This window comes from Phyllobates terribilis, unplaced genomic scaffold, assembly GCF_046119375.1.
Source record: "Phyllobates terribilis strain yellow unplaced genomic scaffold, ASM4611937v1 Scaffold_11__3_contigs__length_659146591, whole genome shotgun sequence".
In the NCBI taxonomy this organism is placed as follows: Eukaryota; Metazoa; Chordata; class Amphibia; order Anura; family Dendrobatidae; genus Phyllobates; species Phyllobates terribilis.
The window spans coordinates 333,183,933-333,198,628 of record NW_027362771.1 but is presented as its reverse complement, the minus strand read 5'-3'; the positions used below and the strand labels follow the sequence as shown (position 1 = coordinate 333,198,628).

General features: G+C 40.4%; 1 protein-coding gene across 7 annotated transcripts in view; it reads left to right on the top strand.

The window, feature by feature from the left end:
* The window catches only part of TPM1 (tropomyosin 1), a 41,112-nt gene extending 39,619 nt beyond the window's left edge, over positions 1-1,493 (top strand). For all 7 annotated transcript variants that reach the window (XM_073652717.1, XM_073652718.1, XM_073652725.1 and 4 more), the window contains one exon: positions 290-1,493. In XM_073652717.1, coding sequence (XP_073508818.1) covers positions 290-372 — 83 coding nt within the window. In that variant the 3' untranslated portion in view covers positions 373-1,493. The remainder of the gene's footprint in view (positions 1-289) is intronic.
* The last annotated feature ends 13,203 nt before the right edge of the window (positions 1,494-14,696 follow it).

Sequence of the window (14,696 nt, the reverse complement as noted above, 5' to 3'; positions counted from 1 at the left end):
AAAGTACATAAGCGTAATCCACTCGGTCCTCATTGTTTCCATGCTATGGCAATCTCAGTAGACTAGGTTCCTGATTGGTTAAAAAATGGGGTGTATTTGTTTAATAATTTTTTATGGATTACTAAATTCTATATCCATGTAGCCGAATAAGGGGTTTTAATAATGCATGTAAATGGAGTGTAAATAATAATTCTAAAATATTTGGTTTTGTGTATTCTAGTTTTTTGTCCTAACGTAGTATTTCTGACTGTCCAATACATAATTTTCATTTTTTATTTTTTTCCCCCAGAAAAAGTGGCACATGCAAAAGAAGAGAATTTAAATATGCATCAGATGTTGGACCAAACACTTCTGGAGCTGAACAACATGTAAAACGGTCTGCTGGTGTTTACCTGTGACATCTGGTTTTCTGAAGACACTGCTTGACAAGAAGTCCCTGTAATTGCAGTTTTTGAAAGAAAAACAGCAGGGCTGGGATTGGAATGGATTTATTTGTTTTCTTTTTCCCCCTCCTTCCCTCTTACAAATGACTAAAGAATAAATGGCGTCTTTATGTCAACAGATTAAACCGGGAAGGACTAGATTAAAATGCAGTTAGCCATTGTGCCAAGTATGGGAGGCCTGTTAAAGGCCAAAATTTTCCAAAACGTCATATTTTCAACGGTTTATTTTCAATGGTTCATATTGGTATCTGCCTCCCTGCTCATTTTTATGAAAATTTAGTTAGTCCTACTATTTTTGTCTTGCAAAATCCTCACCTATTTCACTATCTGGTCCAAATTCTTGTACCTCTAGAATGTATAGTCATGCCAGGAGACTGGAGTAAAAGGAAATCCATCATGGCGCATTGACTATTGTTTACACTAGAAGGTATAAGGAGCAAGTGAGATCTCATGGTCCATCTAAAACTTTGGGCCAGTTCATGAAATATTAATTTTTCTAACTGTTCTTTTTATGAGGACATGTAAGGTACATTCCTATACGGTAGTAATGAGGACAAGGCCAAAGCTAGATCTTGATTTATATGTGAAATATATATATTCCCTACAAAAAGAAAGCAGTATGGAGGAAACCCAATATTTGCTATAGAAAGGGTTATTGGAATTTACATTCTGTTGTAATGTACAATGATTGTTTATAGACTTTAGATTATTTAAGCTGTTTCTAATTTAAAATCTGAAATTTCAGAAGCTGGTTAGTGTAGACTTATCGTCTTCCATTTAATAACAACCTAAGAATAATCTGACATCGGTCCTGGAAATTTTTATATGGTCTAACTGCATTCCTCTTCCCCTGTAGGTTTTTTTTTTAATTGAATGCAGATGTTCTACCTAGTCCACAAAAATTTAAAATTGGGAGCGATTATCAATGCGGACATAATCTTTGCAATGCCTCACTTATATTTTGTTTTATTTTTACACAAGTTTTAGATTTGAACTTAAACTGTAAAACCTTGTAATATGAAATAAAAAGCACACTTGAAATTTTCTATATTTTTGTGTCTTAATAAGCTTTGCCTGATTGGATCATGTCTATTGCTACTAGGTTCACACTATAACCATTCCCCTAGCTTGTTTTTATAAAATTGGGCTTGAGTGCCTATTGCCATGAATTAGCCAGCCATAAATTCTATATGCAAGCAGAGTAAAAGCAAGTTTCTAAAACTTAATATGCAAATTGTCTCTTCAGACAGGAAGAGGACTAGAACTCTAGGGCCACCTACAGTGAGTAGCAAGTCAATAGTGACCCTTTAACAAGCCTTATCGCATGACTTGGGATAAAAAGCCAAGACCAGAAACTCCATTTGCAGACACTGTTTCGGGGTATTGCCCCTCGTCAGTGTAAAGTGTGAGTTCTGGTTCGGCTGGATGAGAGGAGTCAGACTGGTATCTAGGGGTAATATTTCTCCTTGCCGCGAGTGACGTGTTAAGCACGTCAGGTGAGGAGACTTTTAAAGCCGCAATGCTCCTCTGGGAAATACTACAGGAAGTATCAATCCTAGAAGTCAATAGTGACCCTTTAACTAGCCTTATCACATGACTTGGGATAAAGAGGAGCATTGCGGCTTTAAAAGTCTCCAACATCTGATCATGTTGCAGTTTTGTTAACTTGATGGTCCATGGGAGAATCTTTCCTAGATTTCATAGACAAGTAATTAAGTCTATTAATCTCATGAGTCCAAAATAGTAAATTACTGCTAGACACTTTAATCATGCATAATACTCCAAGATCCCTATGGGTCAAGGTCATAGACCAGGGAAAGACTCTAGCTACACAATATTATAAAATAGAATTTTATTAATATATTAAACCAAAACGTAAAGACAAAATCAAAGGAATACAGAAGGGAACCTCACAATGGAGAGGAAACGCATGGCAGTCCACAAAATCCAAAAAAAACATCTGATGGTAAAGGCCAAGAGCTACAGTACAATTCTACTGTACAGTAACATGGTATATTGCTAAATATCAGGGAAAAGTTAATAGATATACAGAGTCACCTAGATGGAGAATCAAAATTGTACAATAATCTTTATTTAGCGCCAACATATTCCACAGCACTTTACAAATAAGCGGGGACATGTACAGACCATAAATTCAATACAAGATAAGGCAGTTTAAAAAGTTATATTAGGAGTGAGGTCCCTGCTCGCAAGCTCACATTCTACAAGGAAATGGGGGTACACAATAGGTGAAAAGTGCTTATTTCAGGTCTGGCAACTATAATAAGTAGGGATTTTCATATAAAGTTGCATGATCTGGTCATCAGCCTGTATGTTTAAGTGCAATACTCAAGTATCAAGTGCAGTTATCGTGTGCATGGAGGGTGTGGAGACAGATGAATAGTAGGGAGCAGATTCTGAATAATATTTAGGAGGGAACAGGGGAAAGATAATTTACGGAGTTGAAGCAGAAGACCTGTTTAAAGAGATGGGTTTTTAAAGCGCGCTTGAACACATGGGGGCTAGGCATCAGTCAGATCGTCTGGGGTAGAGCATTCCAGAGAACTGGCGCAGCACGAGAGAAACCTTGGAGATGGAGGTGCGAGGTTCAGATCATGGGGGAGGTTGGTCTTAGGTCATTTGTAGAATGGCGGGCATGTGTAGGGCGATTAGACAGATGAGAGAGGAGATATAAGGCTGTGCAGAACTGTGGAGAGCTTTGTGGGTGAGAGCGATGAGTTTATATTGGACCCTGTAGCGAATGGGCAGCCAGTGTAATGACTGGCACAAAATAGAGGCATCGGTGAAGCGGCTGGACATATCGAAGACCCTGGCTGCCACATTCAGGATGGATTGGAGAGGAGAAAGTTTGGTAAGAGGGAGACCAATCAGAAGAGAGTTGCAGTAGTCCAGACGAGAGTGAATAAGAGCGACATTAAGAGTTTTAGAAGTTTCAAAGGTGAGAAAAGATTGGATTCTGGAGATGTTTTTAAGATGCAGGTGACAAGAGCGAGTGAGTGATAGAATATAGGGAGTAGAGGAAAGGTTAGTGTCGAATATGACCCCAAGGCAGCGGTTGTGCTGCTTGGGAGTTATGGTTGAACCCTTCAAGGTAATTTCAATTTAATTATTACTATAATTAAACTATGGTTTCTTGGCTACCTATATGCAGTATAAACTGGTAGCTGCATCAACAATCTGTATGAAAAGATCATCCTCAAGTGCTTAATATCAAGATTATTCACCAACCCATGGTGTCTAGAATATATATATATTATATATATTTCTGCTGCAGCCCAATTATATAGCTGGCAACAGCCAACCACTCTCAATCTACTGTTTAGGTGGCGGGGGGTTTGCGACACTATAGTGTGACATGATGCCAAAGTGAAATGCTGCAAAAAAGCCTATGTGGAGCAGTCACGGAGATCATACCATGATAAAGAAAATTGCTCTATTTACCTGAAAATAGGGGCCACCAGGAGAGGAGGGATGTGGCCAGTTTCTCCACCCCGACGCCATTTCGCATTTGTTTCTTCGGAGGGCGTGTACCAATAACTGGCTGGTACACAACGACCCGACCTATGCAATTGTCCCACTAGTTAACCTTCGGTGAACACCGTGTAGAAAAAAAAAAAAAAAACCCGAGGCAAAAAATTATGCTTTATCATACCGCCGAACAAAAAGTGCAATAAAACGCGATCAAAGACTAATGTAAATAAAAAATGGTATCGCTGAAAATGTCATCTTGTCCCGCAAAAAAAAAACAAGCTGCCATACAGCTTCGTCAGCAGAAAAATAAGTTACAGCTCTCAGAATAAAGCGATGCATAAATAATACATATTCTATAAAAGTTTTCATTGTGTAAAAGCGCCAAAACATAAAAAAAATACACTGCTCAAAAAAATAAAGGGAACACTTAAACAACAGAATATAACTCCAAGTAAATCAAACTTCTGTGAAATCAAACTGTCCACTTAGGAAGCAACACTGACTGACAATCAATTTCACATGCTGTTGTGCAAATGGAATAGACAATAGATGGAAATTATTGGCAATTATCAAGACACCCTCAATAAAGGAGTGGTTCTGCAGGTGGGGACCACAGACCACATATCAGTACCAATGCTTTCTGGCTGATGTTTGGTCACTTTTGAATGTTGGTTGTGCTTTCACACTTGTGGTAGCATGAGACGGACTCTACAACCCACAGAAGTTGCTCAGGTAGTGCAGCTCATCCAGGATGACACATCAATGCGAGCTGTGGCAAGAAGGTTTGCTGTGTCTGTGAGTGTAGCGTCCAGAGGCTGGAGGCGCTACCAGGAGACGTGGAGGGGGCCGTAGGAGGGCAACAACCCAGCAGCAGGACCGCTACCTCCGCCTTTGTGCAAGGAGGAACAGGAGGAGCACGGCAAGAGCCCTGCAAAATGACCTCCAGCAGGCCACAAATGTGCATGTGTCTGCATAAACGGTTAGAAACTGACTCCATGAGGGTGGTATGAGGGACCAACGTCCACAGATGGGGGTTGTGCTCACAGCCCAACACCATACAGGATGCTTGGCATTTGCCACAGAACACTAGGATTGGCAAAGTCGCCACTGGCGCCCTGTGCTCTTCACAGATGAAAGCAGGTTCGCACTGAGCACACGTGACAGACGTGACAGAGTCTGGAGACGCCGTGGAGAGCGATCTGCTGCCTGCAACATCCTTCAGCATGACCGATTTGGCAGTGGGTCAGTAATGGTGTGGGGTGGCATTTCTTTGGAGGGTCGCACAGACCTCCATTTGCTCGCCAGAGGTAGCCTGACTGCCATTAGGTGCCGAGGTGAGATCTTCGGATCCCTTGTGAGACCATATGCTGGTGCAGTTGGCCCTGGGTTCCTCCTAATGCAGGACAATGCCAGACCTCATGTGGCTGGAGTGTGTCAGCAGCTCCTGCAAGATGAAGGCGTTGAAGCTATGGACTGGCCCGCCCATTCCCCAGACCTGAATCCAACTGAGTACATCTGGGACATCATGTCTTGCTCCATCCACCAACGTCACGTTGCACCACAGACTGTCCAGGAGTTGGCGGATACTTTAGTCCAGGTCTGGGAGGAGATCCCACAGGAGACCATCCGCAACCTCACCAGGAGCATGCCCAGGCATTGTAGGGAGGTCATACAGGCACGTGGAGGCCACACACAATACTGAGCCTCATTTTGACTTGTTTTAAGGACATTACATCAAAGTTGGATCAGCCTGTAGTGTGTGTTTCCACTTTAATTTTGGGGGTGACTCCAAATCCAGGCCCCCATTGGTTAATAAATGTGATTTCCATTGATGATTTTTGTGTGATTTTGTTGTCAGCACATTCAACTTTGTACAGAACAAAGTATTCAATGATAATATTTCATTCATTCAGATCTAGCATGTGTTATTTCAGTGTTCCCTTTATTTTTTTGAGCACTGTATAATCGCTGTAATCATATTGACCCGAAGAATAAAGCTGCCTTATCAATTTTACCACATTGTGAATGGCATAAAAAAATTCCTGAATTCCCAAAAATCTTTTTTTTTTTTTTTTAAAAAGCGATCAAAAAAGTCAGGTGCCCGAAAATGGTACCAATAGAAACATCAACTCGTCCCTCAAAAAACAAGCCGTCATATGACTGTTGGCCGAAGTACAGAAAAATTCTAGCTCTCAAAATATGGCTAGTCTGCATACTAGTGTAGGAAAATCTGCGCTCCAGGAGGCAAATGGCGCTCAGTCCCTCCAGAGTCTTGCAGTACTGTACAGCCACATATGGGGTATTTCTACATTCAGCAGAAATTGTGGAAAAAAATTGGTGCCATTTTTACCTATTTCCCAGTGTGAAAATGTAAGATTTGGGGCTAAAACAAAATTTTGGTGGTAAAAATGTAATTTTTTCTTCACCGCCCAATGGTATAAAATGCTGTGACACACCTGTGGTGTCAATATGATCACTGCACCCCTAGATGAATTCATCAAGAGGTGTAGTTTGTAAAATGGTGTCACTTATGGGAGATTCTGCTGTTCTGGCACCTCACAGGCTCTCCCAGTGGGTCATGGCACATTCAAATCAGTCCAGCAAAATCTGAACTCCAATATGGCACTTCTTCCCTTCTGAGCTTTGCACTGTGCCTCTAAAGTAGTTTTGGACCACATATGGGGATTCGGCGTACTCAGAAGAAATTGCACAACAAATTTTGGGGTCCATTTTCTCCTGCTATCCTTGTGAAAATGAAGAAAACTGGGGACTAAAACAACATTTTGTGGGAAAAATATATTTTTTTCATTATCACAGATCAATGTTGTAAATTTCAATGAAGCACCTGTGGGTTCAAGGTGCTCACTACACGTCTAGATAAATTCCTGGAGGGGACTAGTTTCCAAAATGCGGTCACTTGTATGGGGGATTTCCACTCTTAAGGCACATCAGGGGCTCTATAAATGCGACATGACACCCGCAGACCATTCCATCAAAGTCTGCATTCAAAAAGTCACCCCTTAATTCCCCTGGTTTTCCTCCACTTATTGGGTATCAGCGTACTCGGGAGAAATTGCTCAACAAATTGTATGGTGCATTTTCTCCTTTTACCCTGGTGAAAATTTAAAAAATTGGGGCTAAAAAAAAACATTTTTCTCTGAAAAATTAGTTTTTTGTTTTTATTTTCACGACTCAACATTATGAATTTCTGTGAAGCACCTGGGGGTTCAAGATGCTTACCACACATTTAGAAAATTTCCTTGAGGGGTTTAGTTTCTAAACTGGGGTCACTTATGGGGAATATCCACTCTTTAGGCACATCAGGGACTCTCCAGATGCGACATGGCGTCCGCCAATTATTCAGGCAAAATTTGCATTCAAAAAGTCAAATGGCGCTCCTTCCCTTCCGAGCCCTGCCGTGCACCCAAACAGTAGAATTCCCCCACATATCGGGTATCGGCGTGCTCAGGAGAAATTGCACAACAAATGTTGGGGTCCATTTTTTCCTGTTATCCTTGTGAAAATAAAAATAAAATTTTTGTGATGAGTTAAATGTTCATTTTTTTCCTTCCACATTACATTAATGGTGCCTTGAGAGGTGGTGCGTTCTCCTTCAATGGAAGTCTTCAAACAGAGGCTGGACAGACATCTGTCTGAGATGATTTGGTGAATCCTGCATTGAGCAGGAGGTTGGACCAGATGACCCTGGAGGTCCCTTCCAACTCTACCTTTCTATGTTTCTAATTCCTGTGAAGCACCTGAAGGGTTAATGAACTTATTGCATGTGGTTTTGAGCACCTTGAGGGGTGCAGTTTTTAGAATGGTGACACTTTTGGGTATGTTGTGTCATATAGACCCCTCAAAGTCACCTCAAATGTGATGTGGTCCTTAAAAAATGGTTTTGTAAATTTTATTGTAAAAATGAAAAATCACTGGTCAACTTTTAACCCTTTTAACTTCCTAACCCCCCAAAAAAATTGTTTCAAAAATTGTGCTGATGTAAAGTAGACATGTGGGAAGTCATTTATTAACTATTTTATTTCATAACTCTGATATAAGGGCATAAAAATTAAAAGTTTGAAAATGCAAAACTTTTAACATTTTCGCCAAACTTCCGTTTTTTTTTTTAACAAATGCTAGTCATATCGACAAAATTATACCACTATCATTAAGTACAATATGTCACGAGAAAACAATCTCAGAATAAGTGGGATCCATTGAAGTGGTCCAGAGTTATTACCTCATAAAGTGACACCGGTCAGAATTGAAAAAATGGACCTGGTCATGAAGGTGAAAACAGGCTCGTGGGTGAAAGGGATAAGACAGGATTTTTATTTACTTTTTTTTTTTTAATAGCTTTCCTAATTTTGAATATTTAAGAGAAGTGTTATATTTTGGTCTCCTTTTTACTTAATGGCATTTTTCAGGAGGTGATGGGCTCTTTGACGGACACTATATAAAATGTGTCGCTAACAAGTCACTACTCTGCGGGCAAGGTACTGCGGAGGTACTGTTGGGGAGTTTCAGCAGTAATATACATGCACATAGCTGAAAGCATTTTTGTATCCCAAATATAAAGTTTGTGCTCTGCGAGGTGAATATCACTAGCAGAAGATGGGGGCAAAAAAGTGTAAATGCACATACTAACCCAACCTTTTTGCCTGGTGCTAAAATGATGCTGAAACAGTAACCTCTCAACAGTCAGTTTCATTGGATGCTCGCATATCATACAGTTATATGAAAAAGTTTGGGCACCCCTATTAATCTTAAGCTTAATGTTTTATAAAAATTGGTGTTTTTGCAACAGCTATTTCAGTTTGATATATGTAATAACTGTTGGACACAGTAATGTTTCTGCCTTGAAATGAGGTTTATTGTACTAACAGAAAATGTGCAATCTGCATTCAAACAAAATTTGACAGATGGCTATGATGTTCAAAGCTCAATGAGGTTACAAAACAAAAAAAAAGTGCTTTAGTAAGTCAGTAAAAAGTAGGTAGGAGTATTTAAAACAAGAAAATGATAAGGGTGCCAATACTTATGCACCTGTCAAATTTTGTTTGAATGCAGATTGCACATTTTCTGTTAGTACAATAAACCTCATTTCAAGGCAGAAAAATTACTGTGTCCAACAGTTATTACATATATCAAACTGAAATAGCTGTTGCAAAAACACCAATTTTTATAAAACATTAAGCTTAAGATTAATAGGGGTGCCCAAACTTTTTCATATAACTGTTAACTGTTTCATTGTGCCCTTATGGAGTAGGCAGGTGATAATTTATTGGAAGTGCCCAAGTATCAAACCCATTTGCCAGGATGGTGAGTGTTGGCATCACTCCACTAGGGTTCCCATGTCTTTGTATTAAAATCCTGCCTTGCCTATATACAATGTGTGACATGGAATTCAGAGTTAACATACAGTGCACTTCAGAATCTCAACACTTGTTCACTTGGTACTTTTTTTTTTTTTAGTGTAAAACGATAAATTCTTTTCTGCATGAAATCTTTACTACAGGGCTGTAAGAAAACAATTTTTTTTTGCTTCAGAATAACTACATTCTTTTTCATGACCAAGCATGTTCTAGGATCCATGACATGCAAACCACGTTAGATTATGACCAAAAACTACCGTAACTTTAGTTTCTACCACAAAATTTTTGATTATCTGCAATGAAGATTTTACCCTTTAACAGGAGCTGTAGTAATGCATTTAGCAGCTTGCAGATTTGCATTACACATTTAATGTTGACATTTTGGACAGACGTCCTATAGAGGAGTTTATGGAGTAAAAATGTAAAAAAATGCAATTCTACCTGGCAGTCTGACCATAGATGGAAACCAAGCAGGTGGGAAGGTGTATAAAAATGATTGGCCCCGCCATGGAGCACCGAGCAGTCATTCTGTGCTGACAGTCTCTTTAACACTTCGTGTTATATAGAGGGAGAAATGAAATTACCTGTAGATGGTTTGAGCAGTCATTCTGTGCTGACAGTCCCTTTAACACTTCAATGTTATATAGAGGGAGAAATGAAACAACCTATAGATGATTTGAGCAGTCATTCTGTGCTGACAGTCCCTTTAACACTTCAATGTTATCCAGAGGGAGAAATTAAACTACCTGTAGATGGTTTGAGCAGTCATTCTGTGCTGACAGTCCCTTTAACACTTCAATGTTATATAGAGGGAGAAATGAAACTACCTATAGATGGTTTGAGCAGTCATTCTGTGCTGACAGTCCCTTTAGCACTTCAATGTTATATAGAGGGAGAAATGAAACTACCTGTAGATGGTTTGAGCAGTCATTCTGTGCTGACAGTCCCTTTAACACTTCAATGTTATATAGAGGGAGAAATGAAACTACCACCAAGGCACCCCACCCCCTACAAACCTTGAGATATATTGTGCATGGGTCCAATCAACTAGAATACAGCCTGTGCACAAAATTCCTCCATTGTACTGGTCGTTGTGGAGCTGTTTTCTGGCCATTTGAAGAAGGAAGCTTCTAGCATTGGCGGTGATTTAGATAAGTGTACCAGAGTATGAGCCACTGCTTGTTAGTCTCTCTGCACATTGGGTCAAAGAGAGAGGGGAAACACCTCTTGGGTCTAAATAGTGCACACTGAAGCTGTCTTAGCCAGGAGCAGTGCATCATATTTCCTATGACGTAATATCAAGTAGTAAATTTGTCTGTCTCAGTGCAAAATATTTTTGAAGAGACTCTCATTGTGATTATGCCTCTCTATCTGAGGGCAGCATTAAGTAACAAATGGAGCCATGTGTCATTTATAGGTGAATAACCTGTTTTAATAAAATTTCAATTCAAAGGAATGTCAGCAGGTTTTTGCTATGTAATTTGATAGCACCATGAGATGTTCCCTGCTTACTGGTCTGTGTGTGCACGTGCGCTCCCCTGCTCTTAAAGGGGCGGTGCAGGCATACAGTATAATGCCCTCAGCCTATAGCTGAGAGGCATTTAGTAACAGAGCTCACTTGCAAGATGGCTCCCAGCCAATAGCTGGGAGACATCTTGTATATAAAACTCCCACCCCCTTTAGGGAGTAGCCAAAGCAACAGTTATTTATTAGGTAGTGTGGCGGTCTACCAATTGAGTTGTTAGATCCCCTGGTCCTGGTGTGGCCAGTGTCCTGAACCCAAACCCCTCGTCCCGGTATGGCCAGTGTCCTGAACCCGAAGTACCTGGTCCCAGTGGGGCCAGGGTCCTGAACCCGAAGTCCCTGGTCCTTGTGCGACCAGTGTCCTGAACACGAAGTCCCTGGTCCTTGTGCGACCAGTGTCCTGAACCCAAAGTCCCTGGTCCTTGTGTGGCCTGGATCCACAACCTGAAACCCTGGTTCCGGAGTGGCTAGTGTCCTGAACCCGAAGTCCCTGGTCCTTGTGCGGCCTGGATCCAGAACCTGAAATCCTGGTTCCGGAGTGGCCAGTGTCCTGAACCTGAAGTCCCTGGTCCTTGTGCGGCCTGGATCCAGACCTTGAAACCCTGGTCCCGGAGTGGCCATTGTCCGGAACCCGAAGTCCCTGGTCCTTGTGCGGCCATTGTCCTGAACCCGAAGTCCCTGGTCCTTGTGTGGCCAGTCCTGTACGTGTGTCTCCGAGTCAACCTTGTCTGTACATAGCCCGAATCTGTGTCAGTAACTGTTCTGTGGAAGATCCAGAGCTTATTAGTCTGAATGGAGCCCAAGCCCTTATCAGTGTCCATGAACCTGACTCCTGGGGTCAGCAGCTGCAGTATCTCGTTTTACACTCACATTGTATTTATGGAGTGTTTTGTCTGCATGTGGCCGTTTGTCCTGTAATGATCATCTCCTGCTGATAAAATGCTGATTGTATTGAGTCAACAAAACAGCACAGTAAGTGACACATGGCTGGGATCAGGGTCCCTTCTCCTACATTATGGAGGATCGGGATTTGAAGGCATAAAATCTGCAGAATATTACAGTAACAGCAAAGTGATTCATACGATGGACACAACAACAGAGATTGATCTGTGATGCAGATTATAATGTATGCTTCCTCTTTTTCACCACTTTGCAATACAGCATCTGACATCTATTGGCATTTATTCAGCATTTTCTATGCAGTTTTTCTATGCGGATTTTGGGGGGTGGGGAAGCATTGTTTTAAATCTATCACAATTAGAAGCAAGATGGATTATGAAAGTGGGATGTATCCGCCCAAATGGACTTAATGAATTCCTGAGTTTTGCCCCTTTCCTGTGAGAATAAAAAGATTTTTTAGGGTTTTCTGTTTTATTTGTTTTTTAATAATTTTATTTTTTATCCATAGGCATTGATTGCGGTGTTTACTCCTGATTTGCGTCTCCATCCTAGGCTGGGATCTGTTTCAGTTGGAAGCTACTGATTTTTCAGATACAATACTTCAAGCTGGGACTAATGTTTGGTTCTATGGGTCCCCTTGATTCTGATTTTTTTTTGTGTGATCTAACATGTGGCGTTTGTGGTGTCTCTGGCTTACAGCTAATCTTCTTTGTATACTGTGATTTCATCCTCATGATTCATGTCGTAACAATTTCACTTATCTATACTATATAATTTCATTTTTTTTTTATTTTATAATATTTTTTGTCTCATTACATTTGGTTTTCACACATCCCTTCATCTTTTTCCTTGTGTTTCTTTGAAGAATTTTTGGAAAATTCTTTAAAAAATTATTTTCACCCTTGGGGATCTTTCACACGTGAGTGTGTCTGGTACATGTGCTGACAGTTTCCATACGTACTGGAGACACTGACACAAGCAGACCCATTCAAATCTATGGGTCTGCGCACATGTGAGAGTGTTTCCACGGACCGTGTGTCGATGTGCTCCACACGTAGACATGTCCATTTTTTACACTGTCCGCAAAATGTCCCACGCTGAACACACACGTATGACATCTGTGTGTCATCAGTGTGACACCTACCGGCGCCTGGGAATCGGTGTACAGTTAGCGTTGTTCCCAAGTGCCGGGTGCTGAACACTGCCCTCATCATTGTCCCTTGCTCGCGCTGTGATCAGCACGAGCAAGGGACAATGTTGGGAGTAGTAGTCTGCTCCCGCAGTGTCCATGTGTAAAAATAAGAAAAAAATCTTTATACTCACCTGTCCAAAGATGTCCCCTGCTGATGCCGAAGAGACGGGGAGAATGAGCCGCTCCAGCGAGCGGGACACGGTGTGAGTTATATGAGTGTACACCGCTGGGTAACATGAAAGGTAAATATTAGTCTCAGGGAGACTCTTTATTATCACCAATTCTTTTGGTCTTTTTCTATTACTCTAAGCACAGACTGGATTCAGTAATCTAGACATGGGCTATTCTTACCCTCTGTCTGAATATTTATCATCTGTACTCTACTTTTCAACTAACTGAATCAGTGATCATATATATCCCTGTGAATGCTGCATACTCTATCTAACCTTTTAGTATTTGTTTCATTGGTATTTTCTCTATTCATATACAAAAAAACTTCTTCTAGCAATATTTTATGTGAGGTTTTGGTATTGACTACTATTCTATGTGTAGGATTTATTCCAAAACATACTTATAACAATGTGATCAATCCATACCTTCTAATATAAATCATTGACTACATTTTTTGTGCCAATCTCTAAAAAGTTTTTTTTTAGTGTGTGCACCTATTTATATAAGTTGGCTGTATATTTGGAGGTCCCTTGTGTGGCTTATGCCTTTGACATTCTCCTTTTTTAATATTTTTAAATTTATGGTCTTGAAAATTGTTCAATAAAGATATTTTTTACTTTTGGCTAATAATCCTGAATTTCTACAGTTTTTTTTAACAGGAAAATGATTGAGATTTCCTCAAGGTTTCTTTTTAAATGCAGCATGTAAATTTTTTTTTACAGTTTTTACTACAACTTTTCCCCATTTGAGATCAAATTGGGTTAGCACAGAAGAAAATGCATGAAAAACATGAGTAATTTATTAATGTTTCCTGGCCATATTCTGAGTTTTTCATGCAGAAAAAAAATGCATCAAAAACAGTATGTGTGAACATGCCCTTACAAATTTTCAGCTGCAGATATGCTATACTATGTGAATGTATAAGAGGCGCCCCTGGCACTGATGAGATCCGTTCTCACTGAAACTATTTGCCGCCATCCTCCTATTTTATGAGGTCCCGCATTGATACCCGTAGTGGTATATAATACTGCAGAGATCATTGCGAAAAAGGTGCAGGGAAGCCGCACATTTCACCCTTTGCTTGGCAAAGGGTGAAAATCTGAACCTATATCAGCAGAATAAATTGACATACTGTGGATATTTTTAACACCATGTGCACGAGTGCAATAAAAACTACTGCAAGAATTGACATGATACAGGCTTCAGAAATGCAGGTTTCCAATTCCATCAGAAACAAGAACATGCGTGTGGCTCAGATTTCTGAAATCTCATAGCTTTTGCTGGTACTTAAAAGCAGCTTTTATTTTGCATAAAAACGCAGCTAAACGCACAGTGTGCACATAGCCTAAGTGTGTTTTAGATACCCACAGTATTTACGAATAATGAAGATAAACCAATTACTGCTTTGTGTCTCTTTTCTTTTTAGCTCTGTACAGGAGTCAGTTGTATAATAATGCAGACACTGGTTGGTATAAACTCACTCTTCACATAAATTAACATTGTAAACTATATAGACAATGAATTCTAGGATTTTTGCATCTCACTGTAGAGCTCCCCCGGAATGCACCTTTGGGTTAGTCCTGCGCTACTTTATTATAG